General features: G+C 38.0%; 1 protein-coding gene across 3 annotated transcripts in view; it reads left to right on the forward strand.

The window, feature by feature from the left end:
* The window catches only part of HERC2 (HECT and RLD domain containing E3 ubiquitin protein ligase 2), a 102,480-nt gene that overhangs the window by 6,369 nt on the left and 76,414 nt on the right, over window positions 1-19,697 (forward strand). For all 3 annotated transcript variants that reach the window (XM_059493267.1, XM_059493266.1, XM_059493268.1), the window contains exons 3-4: window positions 4,810-4,924; window positions 12,542-12,679. In XM_059493267.1, coding sequence (XP_059349250.1) covers window positions 4,810-4,924; window positions 12,542-12,679 — 253 coding nt within the window. The remainder of the gene's footprint in view (window positions 1-4,809; window positions 4,925-12,541; window positions 12,680-19,697) is intronic.

The following is a 19,697-nucleotide window of genomic DNA, read 5'->3' on the forward strand; positions in this document are numbered from 1 at the left end:
TCAGGAGCTTACCCAGTTATGGTTGCAAGATTTAATTTTCTTGAAATGGAAGGAAATGTTAATGCCAGGGTCTTATTGTCTAAAGGTGATAGGGATGGATGGGAATTTCACTGTCAGCCCTGTTGGAGGTTGGCAGCAGCATATGTCAGCAACCAAACTAGATACCCCTTGGACTTAATCAGATGTTGTACCAGACAGAATAAATTACAGTTCTACTGCAGAGATAAGATTAGCTAAAGATTAAAGTGGAGGCAGCCCAGTTTACAGTAGAAGTGCACTTTAAAGTCTCCCAAGGCCCTTGTGTTTTTAGTTTGGGATGAGTGAGCAGGGCTGAGCCTTAGGTCTGTGTGGGAAGTGTGGATTTGTTGAGATATATGGCTTTCAAGTGATCAAGACATGGTCTGGGGATGAGAAAGTGTGACAAATGATGGAAGAGGCTTGGGGTTTCCGAAGGTGAGATGCGTAGGAGATGGGGATTGAGAAGAGGTCAGTAGATGTCATGTGAAAGGACAAGGGAGATTTTTAGCTTGGGGAATGAGTAGGAGGACTACGAACACGGGCCAAAGTTGCAAGGCAGTGGATAGTAGTCATGGAGTACAGAGCTGCTGTTGTCCTGGTCTTTGGAAGGAAGTGTGTAAGTGATGGGCAAGCAGGGCCTTGGGGGACATGTACAGCGGGCACATCTCTGGTACTGTTGTCAGTTGCAGAAGTTTAGTGCAAACTTCATTATTCTTAATTTATTAACTTACTGAGTTCAAATTCATCCCTTTAAACATTTACAAATTAAATTGCCAAATTATTAGAGGGAAAGATATTCATATGAATCAAGCAATCTAATGAGAGAGACTTTGGCTGCTCTTGTGTTTGGATGTCCAGTATGTCAGAAACAATGAAGACACCAAGTGTGTTTTTCTTGTCTTGCTCTGTACCACCAATTGCCTTGTGAACATTCTTCAAATAATTTAGTGGAGGGAAGTACCTCTTTTTTTTTTTTTTTTTTTTTTTTTTGTTCTGTACAAAGTTTTAGGTCTCTAGTTTGAACAGTGAGGTAGATGTGTGGTAGACTCGTTATGAATGACTGAATGTCAGAGGTATTGGTGGGAGCAAAGGAAGAAAGTCATAAAATACTGTAGGAAGAAAAAAATGCAGGATTGGGAAGTTAAAGCAGACACTTTTCCACTACACAGAAGAGTGTTATCTTCAGCTGCAAGTTTCACAGGGTCACAGATGTTTGAGATTGGAAGGGACCTTTGGAAGTCATCTGGTCCAACTCCCCTGTTGAAGAGCCACCTAGAGTCTGGTGCCCAGGTCTGTGTTTGAATGTCTTCTGAATATCTTCACAACTTGGGAATCTGCAACCTCCCTGGGCACCTTGTGCCAGTGCTTGGTCTCTCTCTCACAAGGAAAATGTGTTTCCTGGTGGTCAGAGGGAAGCTCTGCATTTCAGTTTACACCTATTCCTTTTGGTCCTGTCCCCGGGTACCACTGAGCAAAGCCTGGATCCATCTTTTTTACACCTTCCCTTCAGATTTTATACATATATATATATAGATGAGCTTTCCTCACAAACCCTTTCTCCCTGCCTTTCCTCATAAAAAGGGGAGTTCCAGTCCCTTAAAAATTTTCATGGCTCTTTGCTGGGCTCTCTCCTTTTTGTCCATGTCTCTTACACTGAGCCTACACTGGACCTGTACTGATGCCTGAGGCTGTTCCTCCCCAGCTGTGGGACTTGAGGTTTAGGTTCATGAGGTCAATCCATTTCTCCAGCTTGACAAGGACCCTCTGGATGTCAGCACCACCCTCTTTTGTATCAGCCACTCTGCCCCATTTCTCTTGGCTAAAAGAAATATTTCCCTTAAGGGAGCTGTAAATTTTCTATCATGATTATGCAATTTTGAGATCATGAAAATAAACTTGCTTAAATAATTTATCACTTAAAAACTCAGACTTTTCTTTCACTTTTGGCTAATATATATAGCAAATACTAGATATCTGCTGAATGGCGAGTAGATTAATAGTCATTTTGTCACAGCTGAAATTAAGTTGCCATGTTATGACAGGTGAATTGGTTGTAAATACAATTTCTTAATTATCTGTTCAGTTGGTTGCTTTGATTATTGCTGTAAAGTCAGTCCAGTGTTTTTTTACTTTCGAACTTGTCTCATTTTTCCCTTCCCCTGACCCAGATACTACTGACAAAATGTGAACTACAACCTGAGCAAAATTGTTTATCTGAAGGCTGCTTGTGGTATTTGGAGAGGGAGGTGGAACTCTGTGACCCGTAGTCTTGGTGCTTCCTCTATCTTTTTGCAACATACCAAGAAAAAATTACTTTGATAAGACTTTGAACCAAACCCAAGGCCAAAGAAATTTTGTTTACTTTTACAGTTTTTAGTTGCATGAAAGAGTTGAGTGAACTTTGTGCTCTGTAAAAGAATTAGAGGTTGAAGTTGAAGGAGAAAACAGTTCCAGATTCTGCTTTATATGAATGCTTTCAAATTAATAAGTTTTCTGAAATAGAACAGTGCTGTATTATGAAAAATCTAGCATTCAAATCCTGGAGACATTTAGATGCTATGAGCTGTGAGAATGATTTTCCATACCAAGGTGATCTGAGAATGTAAAATAAAATGTGTGGAAAAGACAGTTTATTAGAAAAAGATCTTTAATTTGTGAAAACTGTAATTTATTATGCAGTCCATCTGGAGGGTCGCCTCACTTAATATTTTTCAATCTTGTATTTTACCATAGGTTAGCATTTAACAGGTGAAAGATAAAAAAATAATGTATCACCACAATATGAACCAAAATCAGTGAAACAACTGCTTTACTTTTTTTACACGGGAAAAAAACTATGAAAAGAAATTCCCTAGGTGTCCCACTAAAATATATGATCACATCTAAAGAAGGAGAAAGTGGAAACCAAATATTTCAACAATTTATTGTTGAAATATTCATAAACTGGGAACAATCAAGGAAATCAATTAATGGTGATTTTTTGATGATTTTTTTCATAGTTGAAATGCAGCTTCAGATTATTCCAATTTTTTAAAAATGAAGCCAAATGTAAAGTTCTTAGCAAAACACAAAGCAGATCTTTGCAAAATCTCCTTGTCCTGTGTAACACTGAGGAACAGGGACTGTACCTTTCAGTAAGGCATGGTCAGAGTTTGATTCTGGTGCTGTTCAATTGATAGATAAGATGAATAACATCCAGCTCACACTGCATGATTCTGCCCTTGATCAGGCAATAGTAAGTGACAGACAAGTACAATGTGTCAACTCATATTTTATGCTGAAAGAGGAATTATGGAAATCATTGATACATGTTGGAGTGTATTGCTGAAGTATGCAATATGAAGTCAAGGAATTACTATGGGCATTTAATGTGTTACAGTGGTGTGAAAGCATGCAACCTTTGTTTTAATTCCTGTTAACTGGGATGAGCTGGATCAGCAAATCTCTGCCCTGCTGGTGGATGAGTCTCTTAAAACCTGTAGTCCTTAATCATTACAATGTAATGATTTTATTTTGAGCTATTTTCTAGAGACAAGTGGACTTTTGTGTAGTAGTAAATATTTTATGGCAGTTGGTGTAAGCCACATCTTTGTATTACCTCTCAGTTAAAACACTTTGAATTTGGATGTTAGTTACATCACACAAAGATGCTTCTGAATGAGCCTTCAGCAGGTGGTGTTTTTTTTTTTTTAATTTTTTTTATGGTATTGTTGGTGGTTTTTTGGTTTTTTTTTAATGTGGTCCACTGCACCACTGTGGTATGCAGAAAATATTCTGTTTTTCAGTTTTGTGTCCTGCCCTCCTCCCTTATGCTATACAGTTGTGAATAACAGCTACAGCCTGGTTATTATGGCATTCCCTTGGGATGTAGATACCTGTTCTGCAGCGTTTTATAAAGCAAACAACAACATCCATAGAAGAGAAGTTGTCCTGCTCATTAGGATTCTCCAAGGGACATCCAAATTCCTAAATCATTAGGAGACTTGTGTTACAGCCAGTGCTTTTGTGAGTGGTTCCAGCTAGCAGAGTCTATGTTCTGTTGCCAGTATTTGTGCTCTTGAGCACAGAGTGTGTTGGGAGCTGACCTGGGCTCAGGCAGCCCTTTGCTCTTGCTCTGGGTGTTGCTGGTTTTAGGCTGATCCATTCCATAATCTGCCTCTTCCTGGGAGAGGAGGCATTGGAGCAGTTGGAAGGAGGAGGGAGGGTGGTGAGAGATGCTTTGCACAGCAGGACCAGATTGAACTGGCTGAATTCATTTACAAATCTGTGCCTTGATGTCATCATTCTGGTTAAGATGCCCAGCTCTTCAGCTGCTGGTTGGCGAGGGGACTGTGAGCTTCTGTGTCTTGGGGTTTTATGCAGCTTGACTTTATTTGAATAGCTTTTCTTGAAGAGAAAAAGAGAAAAAGGACTCCCCACACCCTCTCCCTGCCCCCCAGCCAGTGTCATCTTGAATGGGTGGATAGTTCTGGGGTGACCAATTCCATGCCTTTAATGAAAACTTGTCACCAAAAAAAAGTTCATTTTTCTGGACTTGAACCTAAAATTTACCATTTTGCACTTTTAACCTGAAAATAGCATAGCTAGACAATCAGAGATTCTGAATATTGTTTTAAATCCTTGATACACACACACACACACACACACACACAATCTCATTTCCAATGAGATGGTACATGTGTTTTCTTTCTTCTGGGATGATGTATAAAGTCAGATGTGTTTTAAGTGTTAGCTTGAGTCACCTTGAGAGAAAAGTGTGTGTAACTGTATGCAATGTATTATTTTTAACAGCTTGCTTTTACACGAGATGGATTGTGTGGCTTGTGGAATGAAATGGTAAAAGATGGAGAGATTGTATATCCTGGAACAGAATTAATACAGAGTGGTGAACTACCTCCAAGAAAAGGTATGAATTTTTAACTTCTTTTAATTTGTTCATTTTTCTCTTTCAGTGTGGTGTTGAAAATGGAGTTCAGTTTTCATACTGTCACAAAACTTTTGTTTATCATCGCCTGTCTGTACAATTTGCAGGTGTTAATGTTTTGAATGAAATATGTTTGAAAGTGATTTCTAAAAAATGTATGAAAAGGTAATGTCCAGGCCTCCAAATGAAGACTTAAATCTGTTACAGCCTTGTGAAATTTAACTTCATAGCTAGGCATGTTACTATGAGAGAGGCTTGGCAGTGTCTTTTTGTTTGGTATGCTTGGTGTGTTTACAGCTGTAGCCTTTGTTTAAAGGAAGTGCACTGAGGAATGGGATAAAGCTGATACTGCTATTTCTAATTTTGTTTACAGTCTTCAGCAAGTAACTGAAAGGTCAGCTTAAGAACTGTCCACAATCTGCCTGAGAATGTAGTGTGTGGGGTTTTTTGGGGGGTTTTTTTGCTTTTTTTTTAACTTCTCCAATATACTTGAGAGCAGTTATAACACTGCAAATATTGCAAATGGCAGAATAATGCATCTGCTTAGAGAGATTACTTTGGTGGGGGTGGATTTTGTTTTGTGATGGGGTATACTGGAATGCTCTTGCCTTTTTTTCATTTTCACCACAAAGGTGGTTCTCTTTTAACTCTGTACTGAACAGAAAATTAAACTGGTCAAAAACTAAAATATTTGTTTCCTGATCTGGCTGAAATGGACTCACCAAGTGGTCAGATAAGTTTTGTCAGTAATTTGTAAAATTCCCAGATAAATGAGGAGATGTGTAGAAATACTGCCTTTGGTAACAGTGAACTATTTTTTTGGCATCTGTTACTTCCTGAATTGTACTGTGGGATAGACATGATATTTCAAACCAGTAATGCTCAATTACTCATGTAGACAATTTTTTCATACCTATAGTATGCCTCCTTTAAAAATAGGAGGAATGGATGTGTTTTTGACTGGAGGAGGTAGTAATTTTTACAGGAAGTAAGATACAGTAAATAATTTATGAAAGAAGAATGAATTATACGTTTACTTATCAAGAGTATGAGCTTTGTAGGTTGTTAGTGGCTGCATGCTGTAGTAAAAATCAGGTTATGCTCCTAACTGTTTCAGAGTTAGAAAACTTTTGTCTTCCCTATGCTGCTGGTCCTTTGGAGTATTGTTGTTGCCACTGGGTGAAAATACAGCTGATCTTATCAGGGAGGCTACTACAAAGCTGCTCATGAAATGAGTGGAGGTAGAGTAATGGTTTGTTCTTTGGGTTGGCTACTGCCATGTGTAGTAACAAAAGGCATTGTAAACTTTTTGCAATAAAGGGAAGTATTACCTCCTAAAGGAATTGTAGGAAATGCTTTCCTGTTTACTGACAGCTCGTGATAGAAGTGTTGTGGTGGTTGTGGGAAAACAATTCAACACACTGTGCTTTCATCTAGAAGGAGGATAACAAACATCTGTAGTACTGAAGGGTATTATTTATATATTTATATATCTATATATATTTATAGTTATTTATTTATTTATATATGTTTTAATATATATATTAAAATATACATAATCTAGATTTTATTAGCCATATAAATTATATGATGTATATATTTTTTCTTGCTTAGCAAAATTATCTTTTTGTGCTGGATACTTACACATTGCTTTTTAGAGTTGTACCTGTGCTAGTCCTTGACAGAAAACTGTTCTTCCAATATCTTTATAGCTAAGTAGCTGCAGAGAATTGAGATTTTTAGTTACTTATGGTGCTTTAGTGCTTTTAGTAATTCTGAGAAAGCTTATAGAGAGATGTTGAAGTATAATTGTTTTTAATTTTCAGGGTAATCCTTGAAATATCAGCTAGGAAAATGCAATCTGTCACTTCTGATGCAAAATATAGACAGCAGTATAAAATAAAAATCCAGAAGTGCTAAGTCAATCGTCTGTGACTTCATGTTTGTCCACCCTTATGACACTTGTTCTGAACAATGATGAGAATTTATTTTTTAATGCCAGCTGTGTGTACACATCTCAGAAAGTTCAAAAAGTGTTGATTGAGAGAAAAATTGTAGAACACTGTTATTTAAAAATACAGAGTTTCTGACACTTCACTGTATAAATAAGGCTTTTATGTTATGCTAAAATGTCCAAGCTGTGATGAGGCTTTTGAAAGCTTCTTCATGTACATAGTGGTGAAGACAGACTGCCACTTCTTGTTTCCAGTACTGTAATGTGGTGGGTTGACCTTAGCCAGGTGCTCACCCTTCCAGCTCCTTGCCTGCTGCCCCTCCTCCATGAGAGGTGGAAATAAAATATTAAAATAAATATAAAAATAAAAATATAAAAGCTTGGGAGTTGAGATAAAGCCAGGGAGATCACTTACCTGTTACTGTTGTGGGAAAAATTAATTTAGTTTATTTTAGTGCCAATTAAGATAGTGCCAACTAAAATAAACACTAAAATTGTATGGTGAGTAACAAAGGTAAAAACTAAAATGCCACCTTCCACTGGTCTTTGCTTCTGGAGGAGTTAAGTGTAGGTATTACACAGCACAGATCATACCTGTTCCTTTCCACAGCTGGAGGGTGTATGTCCTTCTACATATCTCTTGAAACACTGCAGTAGTTTGGAGATTTAAATAACAGCTTTTTGTAGGATTTTAGCTCTTAGGATTAATGTATGAACTGTGTTTCAGTGAAGTTAGTCTTCATAAATGCTGTTGTGTTGGCTTACAGGATTCTAAAATACAGCTATCTTGCTTACCAGGCTTGAGGGGAAAAAAAGGGCTATTTTAGGTCACTGTCAATCAGGTTGTATGTTTGATCATGGAAGCAGAAAAATTGATGGTCAGTTTGCACCTCTGAACTTGCATCTTAAGTTGAGTTTAATGAAATTAAAAATCTAAAGTATTTACAACTGTTTAGTTGGTACTTACTTTTCTGCATAAATGATCTGCAAATATAATTCAAGACGAGAGGGAAAAGTACACACAAGTAATGAAATTTGTATAAAACCCAGTGGTTTCATATTAAAAGCAATATAGAGTAATGTCAATATTCAGAGTTTGCTGCTAAATTGACTAATCTAGAGATGAACAAGAGAGATTGCTGTATGTAGTCCCTTCTATTCAGTCTTTTTAAAGAAGTTTTGATTTAAGCCCATACACACACACACACACATATATATATAAATATATTTCTTCACTAGTGCTATAGCTCTCTGATGATGCTGACTGGACTGTTCAGAAGAGGCACTTCATGCTGTCAGTGGTTATTAGCAGTGCCAGCAGACTGGAAGAACATGCTATTGATGGCAAAAACCATTCCTTTTCCCTCTAGGAAGAATATAAAAGTAGTGCATTTTTTTTTTTCTCCTGTTAGCAAGAATGTTTGGTTAGGAATAAGGTCTTTGTTTTGAATTCGTGGCACTTTAAAAAAAACACGTTTGATAAATGTGTTCAGCAGAATGTGTTTGTGTGTTTCCAAGTACCATCTGAGGACACAGCTGTGACAGTAGTGATGTCCAAATACAGGTGCACTTTTAGCATGGCCTGTATTTCAAAGACAATCAGGCTGCCCTCAGGATATTTGGATTAGATTAATACCTTGTATACTTCAATCTGTGTTCTGAAAATAATAAAAAGTATCAAATAATATTATTCTCACTAAATTTTCAAGTTAGAGAACTGTTACTGTAAAATTTTAAGACATAGCAGTCTCTTTAAGACACACAAGTCTCTTTTGTGGCTTGCTATTTTTTAGTTATTTTTGATTCCTCAGGCTTCATAGGTGGAAGATTCTGTTTCAATTAGGTGTTTTCAGTTCCAGAACAAAAATAGAAAATTGTCAGCTTCATACATCTGTCCTGCTTTTTGGTAAACACTGTGGGCTTCCTCTTCTGTTCCCCCTTTCCTGAAAGTTGGACTTTCTCTGCCTGTTGCCTCTAAATACACAAACCTCATGCAGTGTTGCACCTGCAGGCAGGTTAAATGAAGTCCAAATGCCACAAGCAATTCCAGAGAGGCTGGCAGGAACAAAATATTTATGACAAGAATAACAGCATGTGGGAATTGGTTATGGTGGCTGCTGTGCAAACCACGTTATAAATCAAACTAGCAGTGTGTAGGGATGTGGGCTGGCTCTTGCTTTGAGCCTTCTTTTTTTTTTGTGCAAGGGAGAACTTGTTAAAAGTGAGAAGTGGCACTTTTCTCTTCTGCTTCCCCTGAGCCAGCTGTGGGCTGTACACAGAGACTCAAGAATTCAGTGCTCAGCTGTGGATTTTCATACTCTGCAGGATAGGGAAGTCTGTAATCACTCTGTTGGACAGCTTGACTTCAGAAGTGTAGAATGCTCTATTGTCAATTCAAACAATAATTTAATGCATTCAAAAATAGTGTACAGGGAAGAAAAGAAACTTTATTTCTAATTAGGATTAGGAGATCAAATCTTATCATCTGACCTAGAAGGCTGTATAAATATGGTTTGCAAATGGTAAAGCAGATCTTTCCCTCACAAATAACAAGTATCAATTTTGTGTATGTAGATGTGTATATATATATGGGTGTGTGTGTAAAACATCAAGGATTTTTGACAGAAAATACATTGCAGCTGAAACATTTCCTGGATCTGGGATTACCAAATAGTGGTTTAGGATGGTTATAGAACACAGCCCTTTTCTAAAGCACTCTGTGTGACTTTTTGCCCTGTCAACATCTGTAGGGGAACTGTTGCAGGCTTTCTCTTGCCACGGAGGGATTCCCAACTACATGAGTTCATTGGCATTTCAGAGCAGCACAAGACCATACTAGAACAGGTGGTGGAGGCCGCTATGCAGTGTCAGGTTTTTTCCCTCATTGATTATGAAATGTAAGTTCCATTTTTAGTGCTTCCTTTTTATGCTCTGTTTATACCAGATTAGGCCATGGCTGTGCAAGATAGTGCACACATGGTGAGCTGCTGTGCTTTGGTTTGGGAGCTCATTTCTAGCTGAGGAGGGTTACTTCAGTTGCTCAGTTCTGACTGCTGGCTGTGCCTGCCTGCCTCACTTTAGAGGTATAAGGCTGTATACTAAAACATAATAAAGGGAAAAGTCTTTCAGAGAGATGTTATGTTGCTTCCCCCACCACAATATTCACAAAATTAAGTTAAATCATACTGACACACTGCACTGTATTTTTGAATGCATTGTTTGCAAAATTGTCTTGTTACTTTGGTCTGTTCTGGTTTTGCTCAAGATATTTCTCCTCCCTGCCCCTCTTTCTGAAAAATCTTTGGGTCTTCCTGTTTAAAAATCTTTAATGAAGCATAACAGAACTTCCATAATTATGATGTCTGTGTTGCTGGTTTCAGTCTAGACTGATACCAGCTTTGTCTGTTATGTGGCAAGTAGTTTTTTTGCAAGTTTAGTGAACTGTCTTTGTGGAACAATTTGACAAGGTCTTTTAATGTGATTTTTAGCTCATTTCCTTCCCACTTTTTCTCTCATTGCTCCTCTTCCTGGTTCATACAGACAATTGAGAAAGAAATCCTCCTGTGGATTTATGTGCCAGGGTTGTTTTTATTCCATACAAAGATTGAGTTCCCACCTGGATTGGGATCTTCTCTATTTGCAATGAGGAGTTTGGTTAAATGACTAAGTTTGTAGCCCTTGGTTGTCATCCTTTGCCAAGGATCTGTTGAAAAGCATAACAAGTTCTCCTACATCTGCCTGTAAATTGTGTCTTGGCACAGCATCCTTCTACCCACTAACTAAAATTCCAGACCCTGCAAAGTGTGTCCCTAGACGTGTGGGTGAGTGGAGAAACAGTGAGATTTATGGTGTTACTGTGGAAGTATTCTGAGCCACTGGGGCTGAGCAGGGTCCTTGGTCTATAATGGGTTCAGTACTTTTCATGTTATTCTCCTGTGCCTCTGAAAAGAAACAGCTGCATTGAATCACATTTTGGACATTGTTATCAAACTGGTGACTCACAGGCTGTTCTGTTTGAGGGACACGGTTGGATTCTCTGTTTGCCACTTACAAGAAGTATATCCAAATTGCATTTTCCTGTTCTCAAGTGACTTTGCTATCTCTTCCTTGGCCCACAATCTCAGCTCCCTCATGGGTACTGCAATTATGCTTCCTTTCCTTTTTTCCTGCCCTTCAGTCTTCATCTTCCACCTCCTAAACACCTGTCAGTTACAGGTCAGGAAACAGCTTTAATTTAAAATTTGGGTAATTAAGGTGGCACAAAAGAACTTTATTTTGGGAGGTCTTATTGTCTCCAGTTAAAAAAAAAAAAAAAAAAACCAAAAAAAAAAACCAAAGAGGCAATCACAGATCCAGTTCCAACCAGATTAGGCATTAATTTTCTGTTAGGCCAGATGGAAAGAATAGTTGAATGTTCTTGTACATTGTGATAGGTGCATTTTGTACATTCTGAGGTAATGAGAGCCTTTGATCTCACTCCATGAGTGTGAGGCAGGCTGCAGGCAGATGTTCCATGTCTGGCTACTGATGTAAACCTCTTGCCTATTATTTTCTTCTGATATATGCTGGTACAAATGTATTATTTTGGTGGGGTATGTGGGATGAGAAAGGAAAAAAGACAAAATAATGGTGATTATCTGTCATGTTGTGGCTGGGACATTTAGGGAGGGAGTCTCTGGACTAGACTGGCAGATAGGAATGAAGGATGGATCAGTTCTAGAAGCCAGGTAAAAAAGGCTGGAACTAAACTCTTCATAGGCAAATTTCAAATGCTGGACTTGAGAAATTTTGAGCAGTATGGTTTGAAAAGAATGTCAGGGTGAGGAAAGTGGCTGGCCATTTGTCCCTCAGTTGCAAGGCAATCCTATGCATTGAGCTGACTGAAGGTATGGATATGGAAATCCCATGTCCCAGTATAAATAAAGAGAAACTTCCAGCTGTCTAGTTCTACTCCATTTAGAAAATTGTGACTTTCAGGCAGCCTTTGATTACAGAGATAAGTGACTAATGTCTGTGTTCTGACTTTGTGAAAGTAGTCTCAAAAAGATTGCACATGATGTTTTGTTGCTTGGGCAGAAAATGGTGGTATTATTTTCAGTACTTGCCAGTAATTACTAAGATGCTAGATGTTTTACAGATGTTGACATACTGCTGCATAAAAGTAGTGTAAATGCCAATGTGTAGCTCTCCTTGATTTTGAAATATAGGCTATTGCTGTCTTTTTTTTTATTCTTGGAAACAGAATATAAAACCAAGTAAATGCTACAGCAATACAGATAGCTGGGAGCACAGTCTGACTTCAAGTGCCTTCTTTGCAGTACTGTGTATTGCAAATCCTCTGCAATTCTTACATGATGGTACCTATATTAAATGTCCATCATGCTGAGGAGGTTACAGAGGTGATTTCTGGATTGCAAGGTCACTGTCTTATGAAATGCAACATGAGACCCAGCACCTGTGACAGTTAACCTGGTAAAATATAACTTCAACTTCCCCCGCCATGTTCTCTTAATGGTAGACAACATTTCTATAAGCTTGTGGACTGGGGATTTCACCTCTATATTTCTAATCTAGACCTGAATTCCAACCTGACTTGAAGGTAGCTTAACTGGTCTTTTTTCCCCCCTCCCTTTTGTTTTCTTTAGATGATAGCACTGAATGCCAAACTGCATCAAAGAAAGAAGAGCAGAACGACAAAGAAAAGAAGGATGAAGAAGAGACTCCACTGCCCACCTACAGGGCCAAATCGATTGTTGAGAGTTGGGTGTGGGGTAAACAACCAGGTATCACAGCTGTTTTGGTCATTTTCACTGCCATCATGTATTCTGTATACATCAGGAAGTGTTTGTATCAAATGTTCTTGCTGACATCTACATCTGTTAGGTTAGTGAAGTAAGTTGGATACATGGTTTAACTGTGACTGAAATTAAACATTTGCTGTAATTAATTTCAAGTTTAATTAGACTCTTGACTTGAAGAGTCAATTTGTCCCTTTCAGGCTGCTTGAAGGAGTGATAGACCAGCTTGAAATAAATGAAGTAACCCAGTGAAAAGTTCCAATGTCTTCAGAATATTTCTTTTCAGTTGCAGATATTATAAAGAAATTGCTTTGTTTCTGAAGCCTGAATTTTCTGCAGGCAGTTTAATGGTTTAATGGGCGATTTTTCTCTTTGGTTTCATGGTCTGGTAGATAGTTTTGTGTGAATCATGGGAGGAAGGCTGAAATGGTTAGTTCAGTTAACTGTTTGTCCTGACCTTTGCTGACAGTAATTGCACCTGTGGTGCCAGTGGAACAGCAGTTTGTGTGTTCACATCTTCGTGTGGAGGTCCAAAAAATACTGCTTTTGATACTGAAGCCATTTGAGGTTTGTGGCTGTTTGCTACTCTAGAGCAGCAGTTTATTGTCTAAAATTGTCCATGTTTAAAAATAGCAGATCAGAAGAAGCCTCAGTTCAGTAGTTTATTTTACAGTTCCTGGTACATGATATTGCCTGATTCTGATGTTGGCATGTACAAACTTCAGAGACATCTGTTGTGTCACTTGTCCTTTCCCCTTACCCAGAAGCACTTGAGGATCCCTGGGAAAAGTATTATCTCTTCAGTGCCAGAATCTGCATCTGTGTAGCTGTGTTTGCTGGGGGAGATATACTTGTTTCTGATGAGCCACAGGTCAGCTGCCAGGCTGCTGTCCTCTGCTCTGTGCCAGCCTGCTTGCTCCCTTTCCTTGAGGACAGGAGGACAGATGGATTTGCTGTCACTCTGGTAGTAGGACAGAATCTTGCAGTATATCAGGAATGACAAGAATTGCCACTACAGTGGAAGAGGGAGTGAGAATTGAAGGTGCTGTAGAGATGTGAGCTGAAGGTCACATTTTTTATGTCTTATATTCTTATTTAATGCGTGTTGCTGAAAAGTAAAATAAAACTGTTTTACAGAATAGTAAGCTAAATGTCAAAGATCTTAACAAATTTCTTCCAGCTGACCAAAGTCTTTAAATTCACCCTCCAATTTGGTCTTTAAGCTCACCCTCCAATTATTTTTTAAAAAAGTGAAGAAGCGGTTTTTCAAAATAAAAAGGATATTTGTGTGTTTGAAGCTTTCAGAAAGAAACAGCTTTCTGTCTTGTAGTTACTTTTAATACTTATATATAGTATGGTTTGCCACATGTATGGATTCTTGTTCTAGAAATAACATGTGAAGATGTTATAATTTGTCAGAAATAAATTTGTATTCCTTGACTTCAAGCACAAGTTACCATTTGTGCTTGAAGTTTGTATCACCTAGCTGTGATAAAAATCCTTAAACAGTGTTAGGGGCACACTTGTGGTTTATTTATACAATAAACACATTTATTGTATAAGTAAACCACAAGTGGGGCTTTTGTTCATGACTGGAGGTTAACTTGTAAATTTTTGTTTTGCATTTGTCAGAAATATAGCTAATAGCTGCCTTTAGAGCCATCCTAATTGTGGCTTGGTAATTATTTTTGAAAAAGCTACAGCATCCGTTCCATTTTGATTCTTCCTGTTAATGTTTCATAAAATGAGAACTGTTTTAAGCATTTCTTCTATTATCCTTTGAAAAATGAACTTCTAAACATTTCCTTGTCAAATCCATGAGGGAACTTCTTAAAAGGAGAGTTATTTCTTAAATATATCATTGCTGATCAAGTAAGAATTAAAGACTTACTATGTCTTCATTTACAGTTTTATATTCCTTTACAAGTAAGGTGTAACTCAGAGGTGGAGATTTAAAGTTATGTTACAAAAAGAACTGAAGAGGCATTTAAAGGCAGTGTTTCTGCTGAGTTGAATGATTTACAGCCTTACATTATGAAAATAGTAACTAGATATTGGACACTGTATGTTTGAGAGGTGCTGTAATGCAATCTCATTTTGCCAAGTGTGGGGTATCTTGGTGTTGAACTTGAGCAGGCTAATCTAGGTCAGTGGGCCTTGTGACACCCTCCCCATGAGGGCTGGGAGGTTGTGGGAGCACAGATGGAAACCTGCTCATGAAATGTGCTGAGGAGCAGTACTTCATGTGCCCCTCAACTCCGTGCTTGTTTTGTCATCCTGGCACAAGTTCAGAGAAACAAAATGCTTTCTCTAGGTCTCATTTATGCTGAGATCACTGTGCTGTCAGTACAGGGCAAAGATATCACAGTGGTTTTCTTTTTTTCTTATTTTTGGTGACAATCCTACTATTCCAAGAACTGTAAGAATACATAAGATAATAATAAATACATGTGTAAGTCATTTTTTTACTTTTAAGGTGGGTTTTTTCTCTCTCTTTTGCATCTTAGTGTTCTTCTATTTCATATGCAGCTCTTTTGTGATACCACTGTTAAACTATTCCTTTTTTAGATGAATGCTCCCTTGAAATATCTTCTGCCTGTTGTATTCATACCAGGTTGAGTACATTCATAAAGAAGTTCCTCTGATTCTTCCTAAAAATCCTTGTTTACTACTTTCTTCTTTTTTCAGTTTTCTTTTCTGAAGATCTTTCAGGTTTTAACATCTTACATGATCTGAGGTCCAGGTGTTCAGCCCTAGGTATGGGGAAAAAAAAAGAGGAAACTCTTTGAAGTGGTTGTTCAAAGCCTGCAGAAAATAGAGCAGTATTTCATCTTCTTGGGCTTCTTTTTCTTAGTCATAATATGCTTAAGGGTGGCTATATTGAGCATACTTTTTTCAGTGTTGCACCTTACTGTTCTGATATTGTTAGTACAATATCCCCAAGATTGCACCAGGAAATGCTTTATGGGCACTACTGAAGAGGCAAGGTTAAAATTAACCATGTGACTTCAGTGAGCCTGTTGAGATACTTGTCATTACCCAGTGCACTTGTGTTCCTGCATTTGTGTTGTGAGAGAAGGAGATAGGCAGGACTTCCATCCTGTAAGGGGCTTTTAGTTACACAATGAAATCTAAATTTACACTGTGTTCAGAAGTAATTAAAAAGTAGTCATGACATTGAAAAAAACCCTTCTTGTAGCCTTCTTTATTGAGATACTTTTGGCTTTTATCAAATTTCTTGGTTCATACTTTCAAGTGTAGATGCTTTACAATTGATTTACAAATGTGTTAGTATTTTTTACACACAGACAGGAATTTAAATTCTGTGCATGAGTATTAGAGCATAAATTTAAACAAGTTTTGCTGTAAAACTTTGAAAATCATAGAATTGTAGAATATGCTGAGTTGGAAGGGACCCATGAGGATCATTGAGTCCAACTCTTGGCCCTCTCCAAGTCACCCCAATAAGTCACACTATGTGCCTGAGAGCATTGTCCAAACACTGCTACTCACTGTGACCACTTCCCTGAGGAACTGCAGTGCCCAACCACCCTCTGAGTGAAAAACTTTTTCCTGAAATCCAACCCAAACCTCCCCTGCCTCAGCTTTGTGCCATATCCTTGAGTCCTGTCACTGGTCACAAGAGTGAAGGACAGGTACCTACCCCTTCACTTCCCCTAACAAAGATATTGAAGATCACAATGAGGTCTCCCCTCATTCTCCTCCAGGCTTAACAAACCAGATGTTCTCAGATCCTTCTCATAAGGCTTCAGACACTTCACTTTCTTTCTCCTATTGAATACTAATAAGGTGAACTTTTATGTTGTTCATCTTTTGAAGAGGGGAGCAGAAAGCTAAAAGCTAAATGACCTTTAGGCATTTTAGTCTTTGTTGGTACAAAGTAACTTTGAAAGCCTATTTTCTGAAGGAAATTGTGTGTATATGATGGCATTTTTGTCCTTCCCTCTAACTTCTGAATTTGCTCATTCTAGAGGTTTGAAGGGTTGTTAGAAGCCTGTTAAGCCAAGCCAACTGCATCCTTTATCTCCTCTTTGTCCATTGGAAATAGTTTGTAGTGGAAGGGGAAAGAGAAGACAAAATATGAAATTCTCTAGGAAATTAGAGCACATTAGTTCTGCTGGTGACAGGAATGTGTACTCATTATAACAGTAGATTCATGCCAAAATCTGCTTGAAATGTGTTTCCAAGTCTGAAATCTCTCCACATTGTAACATCTATATTTGCTGTTACTGAAGTTTGTGAGTCAACCTGGAAACTTTTCAGCCTGATATTGGCATTTTTAAGATGCCTAATTTATCTGTCACAAGCATGTAGTGTTCCCTAAAACAGCTAATGAAATGAGTGTTAAAAACCACCTAGCATGTTAAGTTATCTCTTTGTTCTACTCAAACAGGAGCATACTGCCTTTGGACATGCTGCCTGTCTTAGGGCTAGTGTCAGACGTGGCTTGAGAAGCTGCTCTCTTCAGCTGTTTGTTTTGTTCAAATATCTGAATAGCACCACTTCTTAACTCTTCTGTCAGATAGGCTGGGTTGAACAATTCCTGTGTTTTTCCTTCTAATGCAGGGAACTTCGGGCAGGAGGAATTAGGAAGTGAAAATGTGTTAGTTGTGTTGTTTGCTGAGAGGAGGGAGAGATGTGATGAATTTTAACCCTTGCCTAGCTCTACTGCAGCCAGCAACATACCTGACTGTAGCTTCCAGTTAACAAGTATTCTGCTAATGGTGGTTTGAGAAATTAAACTGGTGTGGTATGACTCCAGCTCCTACAATGCAGGTGCAGAATAGGTAAATAATGTGTCTGCCTTTCACAGAATAACTGACAAAGCATAGGATGGCTGGCATCAAGGGCTGGTGTAGTGACATGGGAACAGTTTTGTTTTAAGAGTTCCCTGTAACCTTCTCAGATGAAATCTGAATCGTTACTATTAATAAGCTATTCTCTCATTTGACTGTTCAGTTCATCGGTAACAAGTGTTGCTCACATTTGAAGGTTTTTTGAAATGAGTTTCACTGCTTTGATTCCCAGATATGTTTAAATCTTTTGAAAGCTTAACTAATTTTTTTGTAAAGATAAATTTACTTATTGTGGAAAAAGAGAAGATTTAAAGTACGGAAGTGTATAGATATATCTCACTTAAAATAGTGTTGCTTTTAATAAAACAAGACAGTCCTTGGTTCAGTTTTTAGATGTCTGAGTTATAAGGATACTATTACCTGTTCCAGCCTTTACTACACTTTGTATATGAACTTTGTTTTGCATTCTTGAAATACTAAAGAAAGTGTTTATAAAGTATTTGTGAGCAGAATATTTTAATTTTGGTAGAAAGCCTTCCTAAAATTGTAGCCATTTTTAACTGTGAAGACACATCCTTCTCCCCCGGCTTTCTTAACCTCGCCTGGGTCTGAGATCATTGAAACATGTCAAATTCTAAACCTTAACAAGGCAATTCTGCTGGCAAGAAATGTATCTTTGTTCATTTATGTAATACCTGGATGTCATTGTGGCTGAGTGAAAGTGGTTGGAAAGGTTTGCAGTTGCAGGCTTTCAGGGAAAGTTCCTTGTGAAGTAATTGCTGGAGGATTGGAGAGTAGGTGGTCTGTGCTTGTCCTAAGTATTTCTTTCTAGTAGTCCTCATGATGGATTTTTCATTAGTGTGTTGTTTTGAAACAAAGTGCTTTTTCACTTTAGTCTTCAACTTCAGGAGCAATTTTAGAGAGTTTCCACAATTAGGTAACTTGCCAGGCAGGAATGAAGGACGAATGCTGTAGCTCTGTATTACTTGACAGACTGCTGAATCTATCACCCAGTGCTTGTTTTCTGTAGCACCAAAGCTAGAGTCTTTTCCTCAAACACAACTGTTAAAGTGCCTTCTTTTTTCTTCATTGACTATTTCTTTACTTTTCGTATGGATATGAGACCATAATTTGGGAATTGAATAATATTATATAATAAATAATAATTGAATATCCAGGCAGGATAAATTTATTTGTTGAAACAGTGTTAATCAAAGTCTCTTTGTGAAGAGGAGAGCATGGTCATTTTGTACTTTGGTGTTATAGCCTGCTAATATTTTAGAAGGTGATAGGTCTTCAGTGTTCAGGAAGAGAAGAAAAAAGTCCTGACTTATGTCTTTGAGTGGCTTGCCTAGAGGGATCATGAAAATGGGATGTCAGCATTGACTATGTTCTGTTGTGGTACATTGTGAGATGGTTTTTTTGTGTGTTTTTGCTCTGTGCTACACAGTTGTTTGGGAAATTTTGTAGAGCGAAAATTAAGTGTGATGTGGCTTTTTATAAAATTTCTTGTTGATTTTGTCATATTTCTTGTTGTTTGAGTCAGGATGTATAATTGTTGCTGTCACTTCTATCTGAGAGGTCTAGACTGCAAGGAATTTTTTTAAATCTTCCTTTCCTGCTGAAAAAAATAAGTCCCTCATAGTCAGGTGGAAAGATATGAACTGCCTAAGGGAAGGAATCTAACACATTATGAAATGGTGAAAGGTGAGTAGCAATGTTGAAAACAGGCTGGGATGCTGCCTGACAGCAAACCCTAAGTGTCTGTGCAGTGTGATCCAGTGGCAGGAAGAGTTGCTTGAATTCTTTCCTGGGTACACAAAGATGGGGGACAAAATTTTGCAATACTTTTTACAGCTGCAGTTGCAAAAGAAGTTTTATACCTCCTTAGATTAAAGCCTTTAACCATAGAGACTACCATAAAAGTGTCTAAATTTCTATAGTTAGGAGGCACTTGTTCCAAAAACAATGTTGATTTTGTATGGTTTTGGGTTTGGTTTTTTTATAATTATTTTGAAATGTGTCCGTCTTCTCACATTGTTACATATATGCAGACATATGGGTTTTTTTCATACCCCTAGTCAGGTGTCATTTAAAACAAAGATACTTCTGTGTAGCTGCCAGGCAACAAATGTGGTTGGCTTAGGGACAAGTATAGTAATGCAGTGCAGAGCAGAGTGGGGTTG

This window comes from Ammospiza nelsoni, chromosome 2, assembly GCF_027579445.1.
Source record: "Ammospiza nelsoni isolate bAmmNel1 chromosome 2, bAmmNel1.pri, whole genome shotgun sequence".
In the NCBI taxonomy this organism is placed as follows: Eukaryota; Metazoa; Chordata; class Aves; order Passeriformes; family Passerellidae; genus Ammospiza; species Ammospiza nelsoni.